The following is an 18,816-nucleotide window of genomic DNA, read 5'->3' on the forward strand; positions in this document are numbered from 1 at the left end:
AAGAAGAAACCAGATAGAATCTCCCTGGGGGCGGGTGTGTAGAGATGGTGAGAAGCTCTTCCTTTGAATCAAGCCACTCCCAAACTAGAGCCTGAGTAACCACTTAGAAGCCATTCTATATCAAGGAGAGAGAAACTAACCAGTTCCAAGAAGATGCCCAAAGGTAGTTTTGTTCTATCCAGTTTCCTAAACTGGGTGATGATGGACCTACATGTCTTGATGGGAAGATTTCCCTATACATGTCTCATGTTTAGAAGAAAAGAATTCTCGATTCAAGGCTATTTGTCCTTCAGATATTGCTGTTGCTTCAAAGCTTCCTCACTGCATTTGCGGGAGGAAAAGACTTCAGAGAGCAGCTTCTTCTCCCCAGTTGGCAGAGCCTGCAGGAGATCGTAACCCAGCAGAAGCTGTCATAAGGCCCCTTGGGTTTAGGGGTTCTGTGGTTGAATCAGGCCCACAAGCCCATGGTCCGAGGACTGGTGGGGCCTCTGAAATTGTGTGCCTTCACCCAGAGAGGCTGTGGAACCTGTCAGGGCTCAGACAGCACTGGGCTCCGCCTGGGACAAGACCCAAGATTCAGCCTCCCTGCAAACCCCCCCCCCTCCCCCGCTGCCTCCTCATGGGTGGTACATTTTCAGGTGATGGAGAGTTCCTCACTATACAGATCAAGCCATGGAGCCTATGGGAGCGATTTTCTCTCTAAGTGTCAGAGGCCTAGATTTCCTGCAAATGTATTCATTTTTACTACGTGTGATGTGTATGTGTTGGTGGGGAGGGGCTGACGGTGGGGGCTGGGTAGTTATTTTCCACAACTACATGTTCAGGTTACCCCTTTTCCAGTACTGAGGCATTTAGCGAAACAAAATTAGTAATGGGAAGTCATTTGGAACCTGGAAAGCAGAGCAAGGGAAAATAAATGACTTCAGGTGTATTTTACCTATTTTATGGTAGAGAATGACCACCACCTGTGTTCTACTAAAAGGCACATTTTCCTGACTGACAGTGATGACTACACATTATAAAAAGTGACTGCAGCTTTCTGTCTTCTAACCTCCACACTGACCCTTTGGGTTTCTACTCGTCATGACAATATCCTCCTTTATCCAGTGGGTTTACACAAAAGGTAGGCACCAATTCTGAACACTATTTTATGTTGACCACAGTTTGTGTTACCTGCTTCCAGAGGACACCTGGGAAGCTTCACCCATCACATCAATGACATGTAGAGACCACTGCAGACAGGGCCACCCAGACCCACATGGCACCTTTGTGCAAATTACAAAAGGGGCCTCATCCTTGGAATGGCTGCAGCCCCAGCTCAAGGGGGTATCCAACCTGTATTTCAGCCTCCATCATTTCCTCAGCCAGACATGCTTGCGCAAGGTGCCACTGTCCACGGGGCCCTCCATTGGACAGCTTGAGACTAATGCAAGTGTGCCCAGCAAATGTGTTATTGAGCTGCTGCTCTGGGCCAGGCAGCAGGCTAGGTCCTGGGGCACCAAGGGGTTACAAGGCCAGCTCTGCCTCTTCGAGCCTGAAGGCAGAGGAGTTAGTCGGAGGGATGGAGGGCAGACACCGGAGTGGTGGTGGCAAAGGCCTGTGCATTGAGGACCTACAAGCACATCGGGAGGACTGGGGTGGAAAGGGACAGACAGATGGCGCCGCAGGGAGGCAGGAGCCAGCCTGTGGGTGGCAGGAGGGCAGAGCCAGGCTGTCTTGTGATCCAGACACCTTGTCTGCCTTCTGTTCTTTGCGGTGACTATTTCTCATTCTAGATCTTTGCATTGTAGATCTTTCTGAATACTACTTACATTTCACATAGCTGTAACCTACAATCTGATTGTAACAGGAATTATGTACATTGCAAAATATCCAGGATTCTATACAAAGAAGTAAATATTTATCTCTAATCTTACTACCTGAAGATAACCACTCTGACATTCTGGAAAATCTCCTTCCACACTATTATCCTATTTAATTATTTGACTACTGGCGATGTTTAATTCCATTTAGCTTACGAGCTTAAGGTTTTCGTAATGTTTACTACTACAGCAAATTTTTAAAAATTTACTAAGTATATTAATAACATCACTGATTAATCCACAAGCAGAGAATGACTCCCCTCATGGTGTGATGTTCCCCTTTGGAGAAGGATGTTTCCTATTTCCTTTGATTAGCTGTTTTCTGGAGGAAAAAAAGTGGTCACTCACATTACCCCCAATCAGCATTGTAATGACTAAACACCCAACGGCCAGCATGGAGTTAACAACAGAGAAAGCTGCAGACTAACTTTTACAATGTGAAGCCAGCACTCTCCATGAGAAAGAGAACCGTAGTTTATTTTGATGAGTCAAAAGCCCCCAATGGATTCAGCTTTTTGCAGTCCTGATGCATTTAATAGCACAATTGTTTTTCCTCGATAAATAGTGCCACCTTCTGGCAATTTTCTTGCTTAAGCACACAGAGTTTATGAACCTCAGGGGATAGCAAGATAGAAGAAACCTGACTTAACATCCAGGGATCCATTGCCATGGTCGTAGGTTGATGTTTAAATCATTGTACCCATAACAGCCAGATGTAAGCATGAGCTGTGAAACTTCACGTTGCCCAGAGCTGTGCTCAAAGAAGGCAGGCCAGGCTTCCAGGGCCTGTCTCGCCTTTGCCATCAGTGTGTGTGTGGGACAGCACTGGCCTGGGACGCGGCCTAGATTTGTGTTCCGCCCCTGCTGCTTTTATGCCCACCCGATCCCAACCCCACCCCCCGAACCCCCCACGCAAGGGTTTAGCCTCCTAGGCCTCCCTATCCCAGCTCTCTCACAAAATTGGTCTGGAAGTCCTCAATGTACGGTGACATTGGCCTTTTTATCCTCTGATATTCTGACCTTGGGTTTTTCTCTCTTTGCCAGGTAGATGAAGAATATAAGAATCCTCACACGGTGGACAGAGTTCCTCTGGGGAAGCTGCCCCATCTGTGGGGTCAGTCCTTGTACATCCTCAGCTCGCTCTTGGCAGAGGTAGGGGGCTTGGGGACTTCCCCGATGGGAAGCTGGAAGAGCACAGGGCCTCTGCCCAGTATGGCTGTGATTGTCTTTGGCATCTTCATGGCTTCAAAGTCAGCTGCACAGGTTGGCGCAGTGAGGGTGGCCCTTAGGATCTATAGGTGCTGAGCTGAAGCAGTTGTTCCATGGGTATGATCATCTCCCCAATTTCATGGCCATGTTCTTGGGGGGAGGGCGTCTTATACTTCTGTCTTTATTAGTAGGGAAAGTGCATACACGTATCTCCTTTGGAAAGCCAGCCCTGCCTCTGACTAGTTCTGCGACCTCAGGCAGTTCTCTTAACTTCTCTGGACCTCAGTTTCCTCATCTTTACAGTGAAGAGGTTGGGTTCGATCATCTCTGCGATACTTTACAGGTCTGATTTCTGCAGCAGTGAGATGGGAAAAAAGTAACTCTGCTCCCGTTTCCTCCTCTTCAATGAAAAGGCCTTCATTTGGGCCCAGCCTTAGGACCAGTTGCTCCTCAGAACTCCCAAAAGACCTCGTCCCCTCTCTTGGAGTTCTGATCGTTTATAGAAAATATGAGAAGATCCATATTCAAAGAGCACTCTGCAAGCAGGGAGGGGCGCTTTGTGTTTCAGGACAGTCGGCCCTGGGCCAAGTCCCCCCTCTGCCACTTACCTTTAGCTCATTACCTCGGTATCCCCACGTATAAAATGGTGACAATGCACATACAGGGGACTCAGCACATTACTGAGTGCGGAGTAAGGGCTCTGGAAGCATTAGTTACTATCATTCATCTCATTCACACAAGATGGGGGCATATTTGACTAGCCCTGGAGAGCTAGGTGCCGAAAACATGATACATTTATCAGTAGCTATCTAAATTGTATGCTGTGTTTCAGAGAAAATAAGCAATTGACTTAAAATATGTGAAGGTGTGAGATCCTGAATATTTTGAGTCCCCAAATATTTCATTTTCAAACTTAGGTTTAAGGTGAAATTTTAGTTAATTAGTATTTCATAGCCTTAATGCGCCTCTTTTCCTAGGGATTCCTTGCCACTGGTGAAATTGATCCCTTAAATAGAAGATTTTCCACTTCCGTCAAACCTGATGTTGTTGTACAAGGTTTGTGAGCGTGTTTACTATTCATGTTTAACTTGGAAAACCTATGTTATTTTCAATGCAAAGTGTTCCCTAGTTTTCCTATTTAATTTTTTAAAAACGTGTACGTGTGTATGCTTTATTTAGCATATATCAATTCTGTGAAATACATCCTATAACTCAGTTGCTCCCAAAGGAAACAATGTTCTTCCCAACCACCAAGTTACTTTCTTCAAAGCAATTGTTTTCTTGAATCTAAACCTCCACTGCGGTTGGGGCACAAGTGATTCATTAAGCATCGTTTTTTCATAACTGCCATTCTTCCGAAAGTAGAACGTAAGCCTGGTGAAAATTCAGAACCCAAGTGAGGGTTCACTCGTTCCTCCCTTTGAGGTCTGACTGCTTTCCAGAGCTGCAGGGCCCATCTGCCTCCACCCGCCTCCTGACTCCTCTTCTGCTAGCACCTCTTCCAGAGAGGTGCAGGGCCAGTCCGGGCTGCTGCGGCACTGTCTCTGCCTAGCTACCTGACTTAGCGTCTCTGTGCCTCGGGGTTGTTTTCACTGGTGCACCGTCCCAGGGGATCTTGAGATCAACTGAGATTGCCATGCTGAAAGCCCTCACTGTAGGGCCCAGCCTGGTGTGCACTGAGCTTGCCGTTTCCTCTTCCTATTTTCCATCCGAGGAAGACTCCCGAGAAGCTCACGTGCCTCATGGAGCAACTCATATACCAGCTGATATCACAATACATTGTGTTGATACCTTATTTCCTCTACATTTCACTGCACATTTCTTAAGGACAAGGCCCGTATCGTTCTTGTAACTTCCACGTTGATTGACACACAGGCACTCAATACATTCAAAGCAATTACTGAACAAATGAAAGGCAGCCTTCTTTGTCACCATTGACTCGTTTCACTGCACCTGCCAGTGAGAGGCCTGCAGGACACCAGCTTGTCGATACTGTGTGCCAGGCCCTCTACGGGACACAGTGAAACATCACAACATTCTGATCAGGCAGAAACGAGGATGGTTCTGACTATCGTCCCCATTTTATACATGAGGCTTAGGGCTTAGCTTACTGAAGGACCCACAGCTGACATTCAGGTGGACTGATCCAGCCAGACTCCATGGTCTCTGCTGCTGAGTAAGGGCTCTGAAAGTATGAAGTATGGTCATGCACATGCTGCTAAGTGGTCCCTTAAACCCACAAGCCATCTTTTCCACCTGTGGGCAGGGATGTGTTGATGGGTCCTGAGCAGCGTTTTGTTTTTTAATATACAGTCATGTGCCACCTAACAACATTTCGGTCAACGATGGACCACATATATGACAGTGGTCCCGTAAGATTATAATGGAGCTGAAAAATTCCTATCGCCTAGTGACGATGTAAGCATTGTGATGTGTAGTGTAACATATGACTCACGTGTGTGGTGATGCTGGTGTAAACCTGCTGCACTGCCAGTCGTAAAAAGTATAGCATGTACGAGTACAGTAGTAGGCTAGACCATCTACTTTTGTGTAAACACACTCTACCATGTTCACACTGTGACAGAATCGCCTAACAACGCATTTCTCAGAACTGTCCCTGCCGGTAAGCACAGCATGACTGTAGTAGAACTGAACAGAATACAAAGTATCAGAGGGTCTGGCCTGGAGGAAGCGGGAGTGCAGTTTCAGAAACTTCACCATATACGGCTGTGTCAGCTCACAAGGCTCACAGGTCCCTGTCAAACCACTGTTATAAAGGACAGCGCGGGACTGCTATGTGGCTCTGATGCATGTGGGTCTCTGCACGGCATTGGCAGCTTCTGAAGAGACAGATGTAAGGGAAGCCACCCACCCAGTCCTGCATGGCTGATGTTCTCATTTGCTGTGCGCCTGGGAGATCAGCTTCCAGTCCCTGTTCAGCTACCGCTGGCCAGTTGAGCATGCAAGGCTTCCCCTGAGGGCCAATTGTAAAGCTCAGATGAGATCATGGATATTAAAATACTTTGGAAAAGCATCATGTGCTATATAAATATAAGGAGAAGACATTCAGGTCTCGATAGCTTTTATATGTACTGTACGTTGAGGTGCCGTCAGCCTGTGGTACAACAGTGGGGCTCAGGGGGCTTCCTCAGCAGTAACCTTCTTCCTCTAGCCTAAGCACAGCCCCAAGCCCCTCCAGTTTCCAGCAGGTTCTGCTGCAGGTGGACACAGCACCAGCCTCTCTCTATGGCTGGAACTCCCCTTCTCCAGTCCCCGCGCCCTTCTCCCCCCCACCCCCAGACTCCTTCTCTTAGCCAAAGCACTGTTCCTTCTCTTAAAAGCCAGCAGTACAGGTACAGCGCTGTGGGGGTCTGAGGGTCCTCCTCAGGCGCCATGTTCCAGGCTCTCTGAGCTCCCTGCCTGCTAGAGAACCAGATACCCAGCCTCACCTACTGGAGATGGGCCCCAGGCCAGCCCATTGAGGGTACAGGGCCTCGCTTTGGGGTGGCTCTTCCCCACTAGTAGGGCCCTGTGCTGGCTTACGGGTGGGTCAGGCTGCCCCACTACCACCAGCAACCCACTAACAGTCCCAATTTCCCTTCCCTCTGGAGGCAAATCCTCCTTCTGTGTCAGAGCTCCCCTGCTAGCACATACCACCATATTGCTCCTCTTTTCTGTCCTTTGGGAGCAGAGGCACAGGCTTCTCCTGGTTCCCTCACGCTGAGCTGTTTCCACTCCTGATCCCATGTGCAAATAGCACAAGATAGGTTTAGAATAAATGCAGACCCAGAGCGAGGCAAGACATCATTTGAGATGGCGTAACTTGGCTTGGGATCCTTTGAAGACCACTTCTGTAAGTCTCGTATCAGACTGTCTTGTACATTGAAGGTACTTGATAAATATGCATCGTGGGTGTTGAGGGGAGGCAAGGCCAGAGAGAACCAGGAAGAGCAGCAGTACAAGTGCTGCCATTTTCAAAGCCACCCAGTACGTGCAGAGCATGGCCAATGAAGAGATCACACAATGACGCACATCCATGTGAAGAGACAAAGGCCACCGTCTAGTGCACATTCTACATTCTTTTTGTTTGCAGTTACTGTTCTAGCAGAAAACAAGCACATTAAGCAATTGCTGAGGAAGCACGGGATAGACGTCCAGAGTATTGCTGACATTCACCCAATCCGAGTCCAACCAGGCCGGATCCTCAGTCACATATATGCCAAACTTGGTAGGTTTGGGGAAACAGCAGAGTGTTTTTGACGAGAGGGCATCTCAGTTCTAGGTTTTGGGTCTGGGGGAAACTGATACGTGTAAATTCTAAAGATTGGGCAAAACACTAAAACAGGTAGTTTGACTACTTCCGTGTGAAGAGAAAGCACATTCTTCTCATGCCAGGTCAGTAAATGTCGCCTACCACAGGCTGGCCGTACGATTTGCCCAATCTGTTGTAAAATAAGCAGCACCTTTGAAAATTCACAATTGAAACAGTCATTTGTGCCTTGATAATGTTTGTAATTTTTATCTGTAGTCTCAGAAAATGCTCATTTACCCATTACAATGGGAGAGGGTTCTCTTTACTTTTTCTAAAATCTGACTTTGTTTAGTATTATGGCTCAATATGAAATAAATTAAAAGTAAATGTTAATAAAGTCATTTTAATAGTTTTATTCCATATACCGTGTTTCCCTGAAAATAGGACCTAGCCAGACCATCAGCTCTAATGCGTCTTTTGGAGAAAAAATTAATATGAGATCCGGTATTATATTATTATATTTTATTACATTATATTATGTTATATTATATTGTATTGTATTATACTGGGTTTTATATTATATAAGATCGGGTCTTATTTTAATATAAGACATTAAAATAAGACCTGGTCTTATATTACTTTTTGCTCCAAAAGACGCATTAGAGCTGATGGTCGGCTAGGTCTTATTTTCGGGGAAACATAGTAAATGTTGAACCGGGTGCTGTTCATATACATGCATTAAAAGAAGGGGGCGTGATTCGCTTTTAATTCGTCCCTATCCCATTTAAAGAAGGACGATAGTATTTAAAAACAAAAACCCACAGTGAGTTGTTTAACATAAAAATAAGTTCAGTGTTACCCAAAGTCACTTGGATTAGATGTTCCTGTATTTGCTTTAACTCCCATTTCTCTTTAATTTTTCAAATAGGACGGAATAAGAATATGAAATTGAGTGGGCGACCATATCGGCACATTGGCGTCCTTGGAACATCTAAACTATATGTGATTAGGAACCAAATCTTTACTTTCACACCCCAGGTGAGAGCAACAGGCCAGTAGCAAACCAACAAGCATCCTTTCATTAAGGTGTCTTTTCCGTCTGGTGAGCCCCTTTGAATTTGGCAGAATATGCATGCATATGTCATGGGTTAGTAGCCCCAAGTTGCTCTTTTTCACCCTAACCCACACTGCTCGCTTAAATCTTATGAGTGATTACTTTTCATAACAAATTTCAAACCAGAGCATGGACTGAACATGGAATAGTCCAGAGGCCAGGAGAACAGTTTGATTTTCATCGACATTAGGCCACAGTGCCTTTAGTTCATATTAACCAGGCCATCAATCAGGTAAACACAGTCTCCCCATCTCACCTGCTCTCAGTGCCCTCACTTGGAAAGCTTCTCTGAGCCCCGCAGCCCTGGAGGAGTACGAATTAAGGAGTTATTGATTTCCTTTAGGAGACAGCGGTGTTGGGCCAGGTGCTTAAATCCCCAGCTGAGGAGCTAGCTGTAAATAGATCTAGCTGTGTTCCTTTCCTTTCCACGGCTCCTGGGCAGGCGACAAGTCGATTTGTCTGATTGCAAGGAGAGCCGCATAATGGGCGGATTACAGCCAGGATTGAGCCTCTTCTGTGGAAACATAACACAAGGATTAGTGCTGCCGTGAATGACAGCTGGCATTGTGTTGAAGGAAATGAAGGATAGCCTTTTACCTGGCCTGTTCTGACTTGCAGTTCACTGACCAGCATCACTTCTACCTGGCCTTGGACAACGAGATGATCGTGGAAATGCTGAGGATCGAGCTGGCCTACCTGTGCACTTGCTGGCGGATGACGGGCAGACCCACGCTCACCTTCCCCATCACCCACACCATGCTCAGTAACTCCACATATCTGTCTGCCTGATTCATGTCCTACTGTTGATTTGGGCCTTTTTCAAAATGTTTTAAATGAATCCCCTGGACAGAGCTAAGTACTGAAGGGAGTTCTCAGGAGTTCAATTTCTTAGCTCGGGAATCTTCTATCAATATGTATTTTCATTAGAATGTGTGGATAAAAACATTTCAATGCATGCCCCCCCCAAAAAAAAAGTACTCCTGGATTAAGTAAACTAATTCATCTTTTTTTCTCCCCCCCTTAGCAAATGATGGCTCAGATATTCATCCTGCAGTGCTTTCTACAATTAGAAAACTAGAGGATGGATATTTTGGAGGAGCTAGGTAATTTATGACTTGTTTAAAAGAAGAGCAACATTGACATTTCTTAAAGTCTTTTGCTGCCCTTCTCCCATTTTTCATATCCATTGCTGAACACAGAAGCATGGCGCTGTAGAGTAAAAAAGGAAGTTAAAATTGTACTAATCCAGTCACCCATGTGAAACTGGAGTCATCTCTAAAGTAGCATTCAGTGGGTATTAGTGAAGCTTTTACAGACGCCAAGAGGCCTGGGGCATAGAGAGGTGAACATATCAATTTCTCTGAAGTGGCGTTTATGGAATGCTGTGTCTGTTTCTAGTAAAAGGCATAAGAAAACACCCAGTGCCTAGAATCCAGCAGGTGCTCAATAAATGTTCCTTGAATTCACATGAGTGTTATCACCTTAAGAATAATTCATAGAACTTCATAAATTCTTTAGTGTTTCTCAGAGCAGAGCACCTGAGTGGGCCAGTCTATACCACCATCCCCTCATTCTCAGTGGAGTGATACCCATTCCAGGGTGCAGCCCCAGGTGTTACGTATGGTTAGCACCTGGAGTGATAGGCGGCTCGCCACCCAGGAAAACCCCTTCCGTTTTTGTACCCTCTGACTGTCACAAGGCAGAGGTTTTCTCTGTAGCAGCTGTGCCCTGATCTCTCTGAATTCCCTGGAATATGCCAAAAGGGCCCCAGGAGAACCTTGCTGTGCAGCCAGCCCCTAGTGAGGTATAGCCTTTCCCGGGTTCAGGGAGGCTTCCATTTGGTCCCTGGTGGAATGCCAGTTGCTAAAAGTGTTTGGGCCTGGAAGTCAGCACTTCTTCTCACGTCCTCCTATACTAGGGACCCTGCTGCCACAGGAATTTTTTTTTTTCATTGTGGTAAATTACACATAAAATTTACCACAATTTTTACTTAAGAATAAAAAATTATTCTTAAGTATACAGTTCAGAAGTGTTACTTACATTCACATTGCTTTGCAGCTGATCTCCAGATCTCTTTCATCTTGCAAAACTGAAACTCTATACCCATTAAACAACTCTCTTTCCCCCTGGCCTCAGCCCCTGGCAACCACCATTACCATTCTACTTTCTGTCTCTAGGCATCTCATCTAAGAGGACTCATCCAGTATTTGCCTTTTTGTGACTGGCTTATTTCAGGTAGCCCTGATGTCCTCAGGGTAGAGTCACTGTATTTCTAAGTGCTGCTCCCAGAGCTTGCTGTGGGATTTGTTATAGACTGGAAGTGACCATCTCTTCAAGCTTCTCCTCACCTCTCTCAGGAGTGTCAGCAAGACCATCCCCAGCATTTTGCCATCTACATTTGCAGCACTAGCGCCATAACTGCGTTTGGCACCCACATTCATACATTTCGCCTCCAGTTTGGATAAGTTACCACCTGGTGTATGGCATCATAACCGAGGGAAAATACCATATGCCCATCATTAACTGTCAAAATAAACTCTTTAATTGAAATCTAATCACTGTCGTAAGGACACTGCAGTTCATTGAGCACTTGCAGTGTATACTTTGTTGCTTTGTTGCTTAGTCTTCACTTTGCCCCGTGGGCTGTAAACCCATTTTACAGACAAGGAGCCGGAGCCTCAGAGAGCAGGTCACAAGACGAACAGGTGCAGAAGGTCTGTGTGAATCCAGAAACCAGGCTCTAACAGCCATGTGGAGCTGGCTGAGGGCTTACAGGAATCAGGAGGGCCTCCGTTCATAGAGTACTACGACGATTCAGAGAACCAGGGAACGAAACAGGAATGCCTAAGCTCCATTCGCTACCTTTCCTACTAAGTTCTTGATAGTTAACAATTGAATCTGATTTTTCTTTAGATCGGAGGGTCTTTAAAAAACTGAACTCACTCTAGATGCCAGTCTCTCCCCCCCGTGGACTAACCTCGGGTAGCTTGCTATCAAAAGCCTTTTTAAATTACTGCCTTTGACCTGACTCCTTTGAACTTCACCAAAGGGAAACTTTTCATTGTCTTTTTTCCATGCTGTACCTCACCTGCTCCTGTTCCCCAACCTCAGGGCAAAACCATCACTAGACCTGGCCATAAGAGCTCTAGGTGGGGAAAGTTATTACTTTACGAAGGAAAGGTTTTTCTTTCCCTGAGGCCATTTGCCCGTTGAAACTATAGCACCTATGAATTCATTTGCAATCCACGCTTCAGTTTGCTCCTTAAACGTTTCTCTCAGCCATTTCTGCCTCCAGAACTAACATTTTAAGAAGCGCACAGAGCAGGCTGTCTTTTTGTAGGATGGACATTCCCCATGCTCCCCAAACCTGGAGATGGACCAGTTCTGTAGAACTCATAGGCTGCTGGCTTTGTAGTGGGACCCCACACTGCCACACCCAGCTCCCAGTTTTCAGTGGAACTTTGCCCAGCCTGATAATATACTAGGGCCACTCTAGACGTCTGCTACAGTCAGGGGATGGCCCACTAATCACATTTCTTCTAGAGAGAGCTTGGGCTCTGAGACTGCCAACCTGCACCTATGTGACCGTGGTAGGGACTCATAAACAATGGTACAAATGCACCCAGAGAATTGTTGCTTATGGTTTTGTTCTGGTCCAGTCGTGTTAGAGCAAAAAAAAAAAAAAAAAACCCAAAAACCGAACACTTGGTTCTGGTTTAAAGTGGTTCGCTCAATATGTTTTGTAAAACTTTGGTTGGTTCAGTAAAATAGATTTCTATTTGTGTTGGGTTTGGAAGTAAAAAATCAGCGTGATTCCTTTTTGGCTTTTAATATTCTGTGTGCTTGCACTTTATACTTGCTATTGAATTTTCATTTTAATTTCTTGGCTGACTACTGCTGTGACGTATTTATTGATCCTGGCAGAAGCGCCACCTGGTTGTTGAAAAGTCTCTCCATGATTCATAGTGGAAGTTTGTCCACATGCACCTATGTCTCTAACACAGTGTTTCCTTGGCAGAGTAAAATTAGGGAGCCTTTCGGAATTTCTCACCACGTCTTTCTACACGTATCTGACCTTCCTGGATCCAGATTGTGGTGAGAAGTTGTTTGATGATGCTAGCGAAGGAAGCTTCAGTCCTGACAGCAATTCAGATTTGGGAGGATATTTGGAAGACACCATAAATCAAGGTATAGCTGGGAATGCCTTTGCAGGCAGTTCATTGAATTTATTGAAACTTTGGCATTGTTATAAAATTGCCCTAATGAGCAGCCGCCGGTTAGCTCAGTTGATTAGAGCACCAGAATTGCCTGTTCAATCCCCGCATGGGCCACTGTGAGCTGCCCCCTCCACAATTAGATTGAAACAACTACTTGACTTGGAGCTGATGGGTCCTGGAAAAACACGCTTAAAATAAATAAAAGTTAAAAAAAAATTGCCCTAAGACTTAAGCACAGAAAATGACGGGTAATTAACATAACAAAAAAGAGGCTTTGGAAACTTGCACACCTTAAAGTGAATAAAATGCCAATTTAAAAGCCTAAGCTGCAAAAGTGGGGCTTTTTTAAACCTAGAGGGACAAAGAGTTTCAGTAATGAGCACTTTTCACAAAATATATTCTAAGGACAGAAACACACTGCTTCAATTTTCAAAGGAATGGTCGAATGATCTGGATATGAGTGCTGAAATCCTATATATAACATTTCTCAAACTGATAAGGTTTTTGGTTGAAGTGACCTGTTTTTTACTTTTAGATAATACTTGGGATTGGGGCTAGAGGTTCCATAATGTTTAGTTCATTCATGAGAAATTAAAACAAAAAGACCAGATGTTAGCTGCTGGCCCCAGGTTATCTTACATATTCAGTTTATCTGGCGATGATGTGATTCCGTGTTTCCCCGAAAACAAGACCTAGCCAGATAACCAGCTCTACTGCGTCTTTTGGAGCAAAAATTAATATAAGACCTGGTCTTATTTTACTATAATATAAGACTGGGTTTAATATAACATAACATAACGTAACGTAACATAACACCGGGTCTTATATTAATTTTTGCTCCAAAAGACACATTAGAGCTGACTGTCCAGCTAGGTCTTGTTTTCGGGGAAATACAGAATAAACATTATCTTGACCTGTATTTCCTCTTTCTAGGATGTTTTTCCAAACATTAACTTTATAAATACATACAGTGCAAATATCTGTATCAAAATGTTATCTTTCACTAAATTTACTCAGTGCTGCTTACTACACACAATCACTGTTGTGCCTTTAGAATGTTTCTGCAGTTTGTTTTCATTGGCTTTTTTGCTTGCTTGTCCAATTACAGAAAGCCAGGACGAACTTGACCAGTATATCAACCACCTCCTGCAAAGCACATCGTTGAAGTGCTATCTGCCCCCTCTTTGTAAGAAGACTTCAGAAGACAGCCACGTTTTCAGTGCCGTCCACTCTACTCGGAATATACTTTCCTTGATGGCAAAAGCAAAGGGTTTGGAAATTCCATGTACGTTATTAACTCTTTTCTGCCTGTTAAAATAAATAACTTCTTTTATCAATGTAATGCATGAGCATAATTTAAAAGTCAAAGAATCCTAAAAGACAACAAAGTGCAGATGTTTCCTGCCTCACCCCTCCTCTTCCCACTACTCCTCAGTCCTTCTACTTAGAGATAACCACTTTCAATTTATTTGTTTCTTCTGGCATTTACATAGCTCCATATTTCTAAAACAATGTGTGTGTATACTGCTGTCTTTTGACGCGTTGACTTTATTCAGTATCTGCTGACTTTCTCTTATGGGGCGAGGATTTAGCTGTCTTAAATCACCACTCCTCTGCTTCTCTTCCCCTAACCTGCCGATGCAATTGTATTAAAGTTTAGTTAGATCGGTACTCACTCTTTATATTATTGTATGTATGCAAATATTATCCCAACTGAGCATTATAGTATACTGTGATTATATTATCATTTTTACTTTTTGTTTTTTCTAAAGCTAACAGTTGCGCCTTTAATTTGCCTTGTTTCCTTTTTACACCTTCCAATGGCCTTGCAATACAAACTTCTACAAGGTCAATCATGTCCAGGAATCTCTCGGTTCCACTACTTTTTCTTTTTTGGATTTTTTTTTTATTAACAATTATTGGGGTGACAACGGTTAGTAAAATTACATAGGTTTCAAGTGTACAATTCTGTAATACATGCTCTAGATATTACCCCATGGTGTGCTCACTACCCAGAGTCAGTTCTCCTTCTGCTACTTTTCTTAGCATCCACAAGTCTCCCTCTGTCTGGCTGATTGAGCTCTAGCCCTGTTGCATATCTGGCATCATGGGACTTCTCTTTACCGTAACCCTTGGAATCTCCTTTGCTTATCTCTTTAGTTGGATTCCCTGTTTCCTGAATCTGGCATGTTCCCGTTTCTCAACTTATTCCTTTGGTGGAATACATTCTAGAATAGTTTCAGTGAGTTGTTTGTTTTTTTGTTTCTTTTTGTTGTTGTTGTTTAAAAAAAAAAAAAGTGCAATGGAGGAGGGCATGGTGATGACAGCCCTCAACTTGCTTGTTTCTGAAGTTCACTGCCCCCTATGGCCTACTTACCCTCCATGTCCAGGGTGTAGATTTTATCCTAGGATCTTCATTCACCATCATCCTGGAGAGTTCCTTGAGATTCCCTTGTCTCCTATGTTGACTCTCCTGCTTTCTGTGTCTCAACTTTTCCTTTCTCAGCTTCCTCTCTTATTTTGGTGGGAGATACCAGTAGCTGCCTGAGGAACAGTACGTGGTAGGTAAAATTGTTGAAACCTTGCAAGTCTGAAAATATCTACAACTATTCTATATCCCTTTGAGAGTTTAGGTGGATATAGAATTACAGATTGAAAGTGAATTTTTCTTTAGAATTTTGAAAGCATTCCTTCATTGTCTTCTTACGATCAGTGTTGCTGTTGAGAAATCTAAACCCATTCTGATTTTTGACCCTTCAAATATAAACTGTTTTTCTCTTTTGAAGTTTTTAGGCTAGTCTCTGCTCCCAGGTTCGGAAATTTCAGTGATGTGCCTTGATCTGAGTGTATTTTTCTCCACAGTGTTGGGTACTCAGTGGGCCTTTTCAATTTCGAAGTTTATGTTTCTCAGTCCTGTAAAGTTTTTCTGAAAAATTTTGTGACTCATTTCCTTCCCTACATTTTCTCTGTTCTCTCTTTCTGGTACACTATGATTCCAATGTTGACCTCCTGGAGAAATCTTTATCATTTCTCGTCTCTGTCTTCCATTTCTTTGTCTTTTGCTCTGTTCTGAGGGCAGTTGCTTCAACTTTTTGTTACACCCCCTTAGTTTTTTCACTTTTGCTATCATGTTTTAAATCTTTGTTCTCTGAATTGTATTCATTCTGTGTCATGCATCCAACATAATTTCTTATTACTCTAAGAATATTAATGGCAGGGTTTTTTTGGTTTTGTTTGTTTTTACATTTTCTTCTACCTAAATGGTTTCCATTTTCCCCAAGTCGATTTTTCTTGTTTGTTTTGGTTTCTATCTTCCACATTAGAGTCTTTCCTGTAATGCAGGTTGTCCTTTGGTTATCTGCTCATACATAAGAATCTCCAAGTGTATAGGTGGGGCCTGTTGGGTTTATGGGTGTAGGCTAGGCAGATTTCCCACAGATACTCTACAGTCTCCTTTTAGACAGGTAAGGGGCTAGTTGCCTGGATCTATACAATCACTTATTCCACCTACGGAATATACTCAGGCCTTCAGACATGCCGGCCAGCCCCCACTCCAAAGACACCTCCCCACTTTTAACCCTCTTCAGAGAGACCTTCTAGTCTCTTGTCAGGGGGAACAAGGCAGTTGCCAAGATGTGTGGAATTGAGAAAGACATCTAGGGAGCTCACTGCTTCTCACACAGCTTCTCCCCAGTCTTCCTTATTTTAATAATCCCATTAGACCCCCCAGTTCCAGAGGTACGTAGTATACTAAGCTCTTGAGACTTCTAAGGATTCTCTGATGTAAATCTGACTGGTTTTTGGTTTTCCCCACTGCAGACTTGGGGTTTGGTTGCCTTGTTCAACTAAATCAGTTATCTTTTGACTATCAGCTTTCCCACTTCCAAAATGTTATTACTATTGTCTTCTTTCCTGCTTTTCCCTATTCTTGAGGATTTGTATTTTTTTCCAGTTTTTTTTTTCCTATAGTGTTAGTGGGGGTCTGAGCAGAAGTAAAATTAAAATATATGTTTAATTCACTAGTGTAACCTGGAGGTCTATAAATACCTTTTAAATATGCCTCATCTTTACCTTGAAAACTTCCTATTTTCCCAAGATGATATGATATAGCCTGGAAGACACAGATGGCTGAATGAGTAAATATTAATAATGATAACATCCAAAGATGGTTAAAAAACAGAAGCCCTAATACCTGGCAGTGGCAAAGTAAAATGCATACTGGACAGGAAGTCCAGACACCTTGATTATGAGAAGGCCAGTGACCATGGACAAATGGTCTACCAGCTCAATCGTTTCTAAGACTCTTCCAGTCCTAAGATGCTATGTAATTTTCCCTGAATCCCAGGAGGAAAAAATTGAAATTCGGCTCCTTAAAGCAAGATCCACATCCTGCTCATTTGTTTCCACATTTAGCACATGATGTAGTTACATGATAAATTCTTGTTGAAATTAATTAAACTAAATAGTCATTCCTTTAGTTGGTTTGTATTGAACAAGGAGCAGCCCCTGTACCTCTTAAAAGAAGTATTTTATCCTTCCTCCTCCTCAAGAGTTCTCTCGTTTCTTTTGTTTTCCAGTTGTTCCCATGACTTTGCCAACTCACGTTCTAAGCGCCCACCGTAAATCATTAAATCTTGTTGATTCCACTGAGCCACTCCTAAAAAAGGTAAAGCATTTAGAATCACTTTTTTTTAAGTGTGATGTTTTTTGATGCTGGTGTAATCTCAAGAACTCTTTTAAGTGGTTAAACTAAAAAAAAAAAAAGGCCTATTACTTGATATCTAGGACTTTTAGGATTAGGAGTTCTGGGTTTCAGTGTGAACCCACTCACTTAGTTGTCTGGAATCTACTTTGTGTCAGTTTGTACACTGAATTTGATGCAAACCTTTATGTTTTACATGTAGGAAAAGGCTACTGACTTTCTGCCAACTCATCAGAATCTGTGTCACACTAGAGGAAATAAGCTAGCTCACTGCATAGCCCTGTCCTGTCTGTGCCAGCCAGCCAAGACCAGGCTACTTGCAGAGTAGCATACAAAACTGGAAGAAAATTCCTCAGGAGAAGAATTTGGGGGTATTCCCCAGTGGTTCCCATAATTTGTTATTTTTATCCAGCAGTCCCCCTTGATTTTATCTCACATGAATAGAGATTCAGCATCAATTGGAGAATATTTTTACCTAACCTCAATTTTAGGTTGTTTAAACCTCCCATACTTTTTGTGTTTTGCTTTGTTTTCAAAAAAATATTTTATTGAAGTATGACATATGTAGGGAAAGGTATACGAAGTATAAGAATTGAGCTCAATGGCTTGTCACGGAGCCAGAAGACGCAGGTAAACGACCAGCCACCCTTTGTTCCCCTCCCAGTAGCTTCTTCCCCTTTCACTCCAAAGGTGACTGCTAGCAGAAGCTCTAACATCAGGGCTTAGTTTGGGCTGTTTTTGAACTTTGCATAAATAAAACTTAAACATATTTTAACCTATTCAGTCCAGTCTTTTGCAAACATTGACTAACACAGTGATTCACTGACGAAAAATAGTAAAGCATGTAAATAAAAAAAAGTACAAAAGATCCATTGAAACCCTGGAGCACAGCACAGTGGGAGTTCCAAGACCCCAGGTTGGTGTGTCACTTTCCAATCTTCTGACAGTTTGAATGTTCATCCTCTTGTCCCCTGGCTTTTGGCTTTTGTGTGGCCAGACCCCCGAAGATGACTTCCAGTGGCCCAGAGACGACCATGGTGATGTGGACTGTGAGAAGCTGGTCGAGCAGCTGAAAGATTGTTCGAACCTACAGGACCAAGCAGACATTCTGTACATTCTGTATGTAATAAAGTAAGTTTCTGGTCTTCACTAGGCCAAGCTTTCCCCATCCTCCTGGACTCTGTGCCCTAGTCTTCCTGGGCTTACAGTAAGGCAGGTTATGGTGATATTTACCCGCATTACCCAGGATCACCACGAACAGACTTCCATCCTCTTCTCTGCCCACTCAGGCTGGCCTCCCTGGACGAGAAGGCTGGGTGAGGCCAGGCTCTCACCATTTCCTGATGTTAGGCTTCTGTTTCAAATAGACAGAAGGGATGTTTTGCTAAGACACAACCCTCTCCTGAGACTCGGAGGCCCTGGGCGGGCCCAAGCACTTGGCAGAGTGCTCCGTGATTCAT

The 18,816-nt window shown here is 43.7% G+C and overlaps 1 protein-coding gene across 18 annotated transcripts in view; it reads left to right on the forward strand.

Annotated features, from left to right (window-relative positions):
• The window catches only part of PHKA2 (phosphorylase kinase regulatory subunit alpha 2), a 72,150-nt gene that overhangs the window by 35,999 nt on the left and 17,335 nt on the right, over nucleotides 1-18,816 (forward strand). For 9 of the 18 annotated variants that reach the window (XR_013992994.1, XM_081043878.1, XM_081043880.1 and 6 more), the window contains 11 exons: nucleotides 2,907-2,976; nucleotides 3,260-3,414; nucleotides 4,049-4,127; nucleotides 7,165-7,299; nucleotides 8,252-8,361; nucleotides 9,056-9,200; nucleotides 9,462-9,540; nucleotides 12,456-12,625; nucleotides 13,763-13,939; nucleotides 17,232-17,320; nucleotides 18,354-18,487. Coding sequence is in view for 16 of the 18 variants with exons in the window: in XM_081043878.1 (XP_080900004.1) it covers nucleotides 2,907-2,976; nucleotides 3,260-3,414; nucleotides 4,049-4,127; nucleotides 7,165-7,299; nucleotides 8,252-8,361; nucleotides 9,056-9,200; nucleotides 9,462-9,540; nucleotides 12,456-12,625; nucleotides 13,763-13,939; nucleotides 17,232-17,320; nucleotides 18,354-18,487 (1,343 nt within the window). In the remaining 2 variants the exon portion in view is untranslated. Of the gene's footprint in view, nucleotides 1-2,906; nucleotides 3,015-3,259; nucleotides 3,415-4,048; nucleotides 4,128-7,164; nucleotides 7,300-8,251; nucleotides 8,362-9,055; nucleotides 9,201-9,461; nucleotides 9,541-12,455; nucleotides 12,626-13,762; nucleotides 13,940-17,231; nucleotides 17,321-18,353; nucleotides 18,488-18,816 lie in introns of all 18 variants that reach the window. The other 9 variants (XR_013992993.1, XM_081043870.1, XM_081043871.1 and 6 more) reach the window with 3 other exon arrangements.

Source organism: Rhinolophus hipposideros, assembly GCF_964194185.1.
Source record: "Rhinolophus hipposideros genome assembly, chromosome: X".
Lineage (NCBI taxonomy): Eukaryota > Metazoa > Chordata > Mammalia > Chiroptera > Rhinolophidae > Rhinolophus > Rhinolophus hipposideros.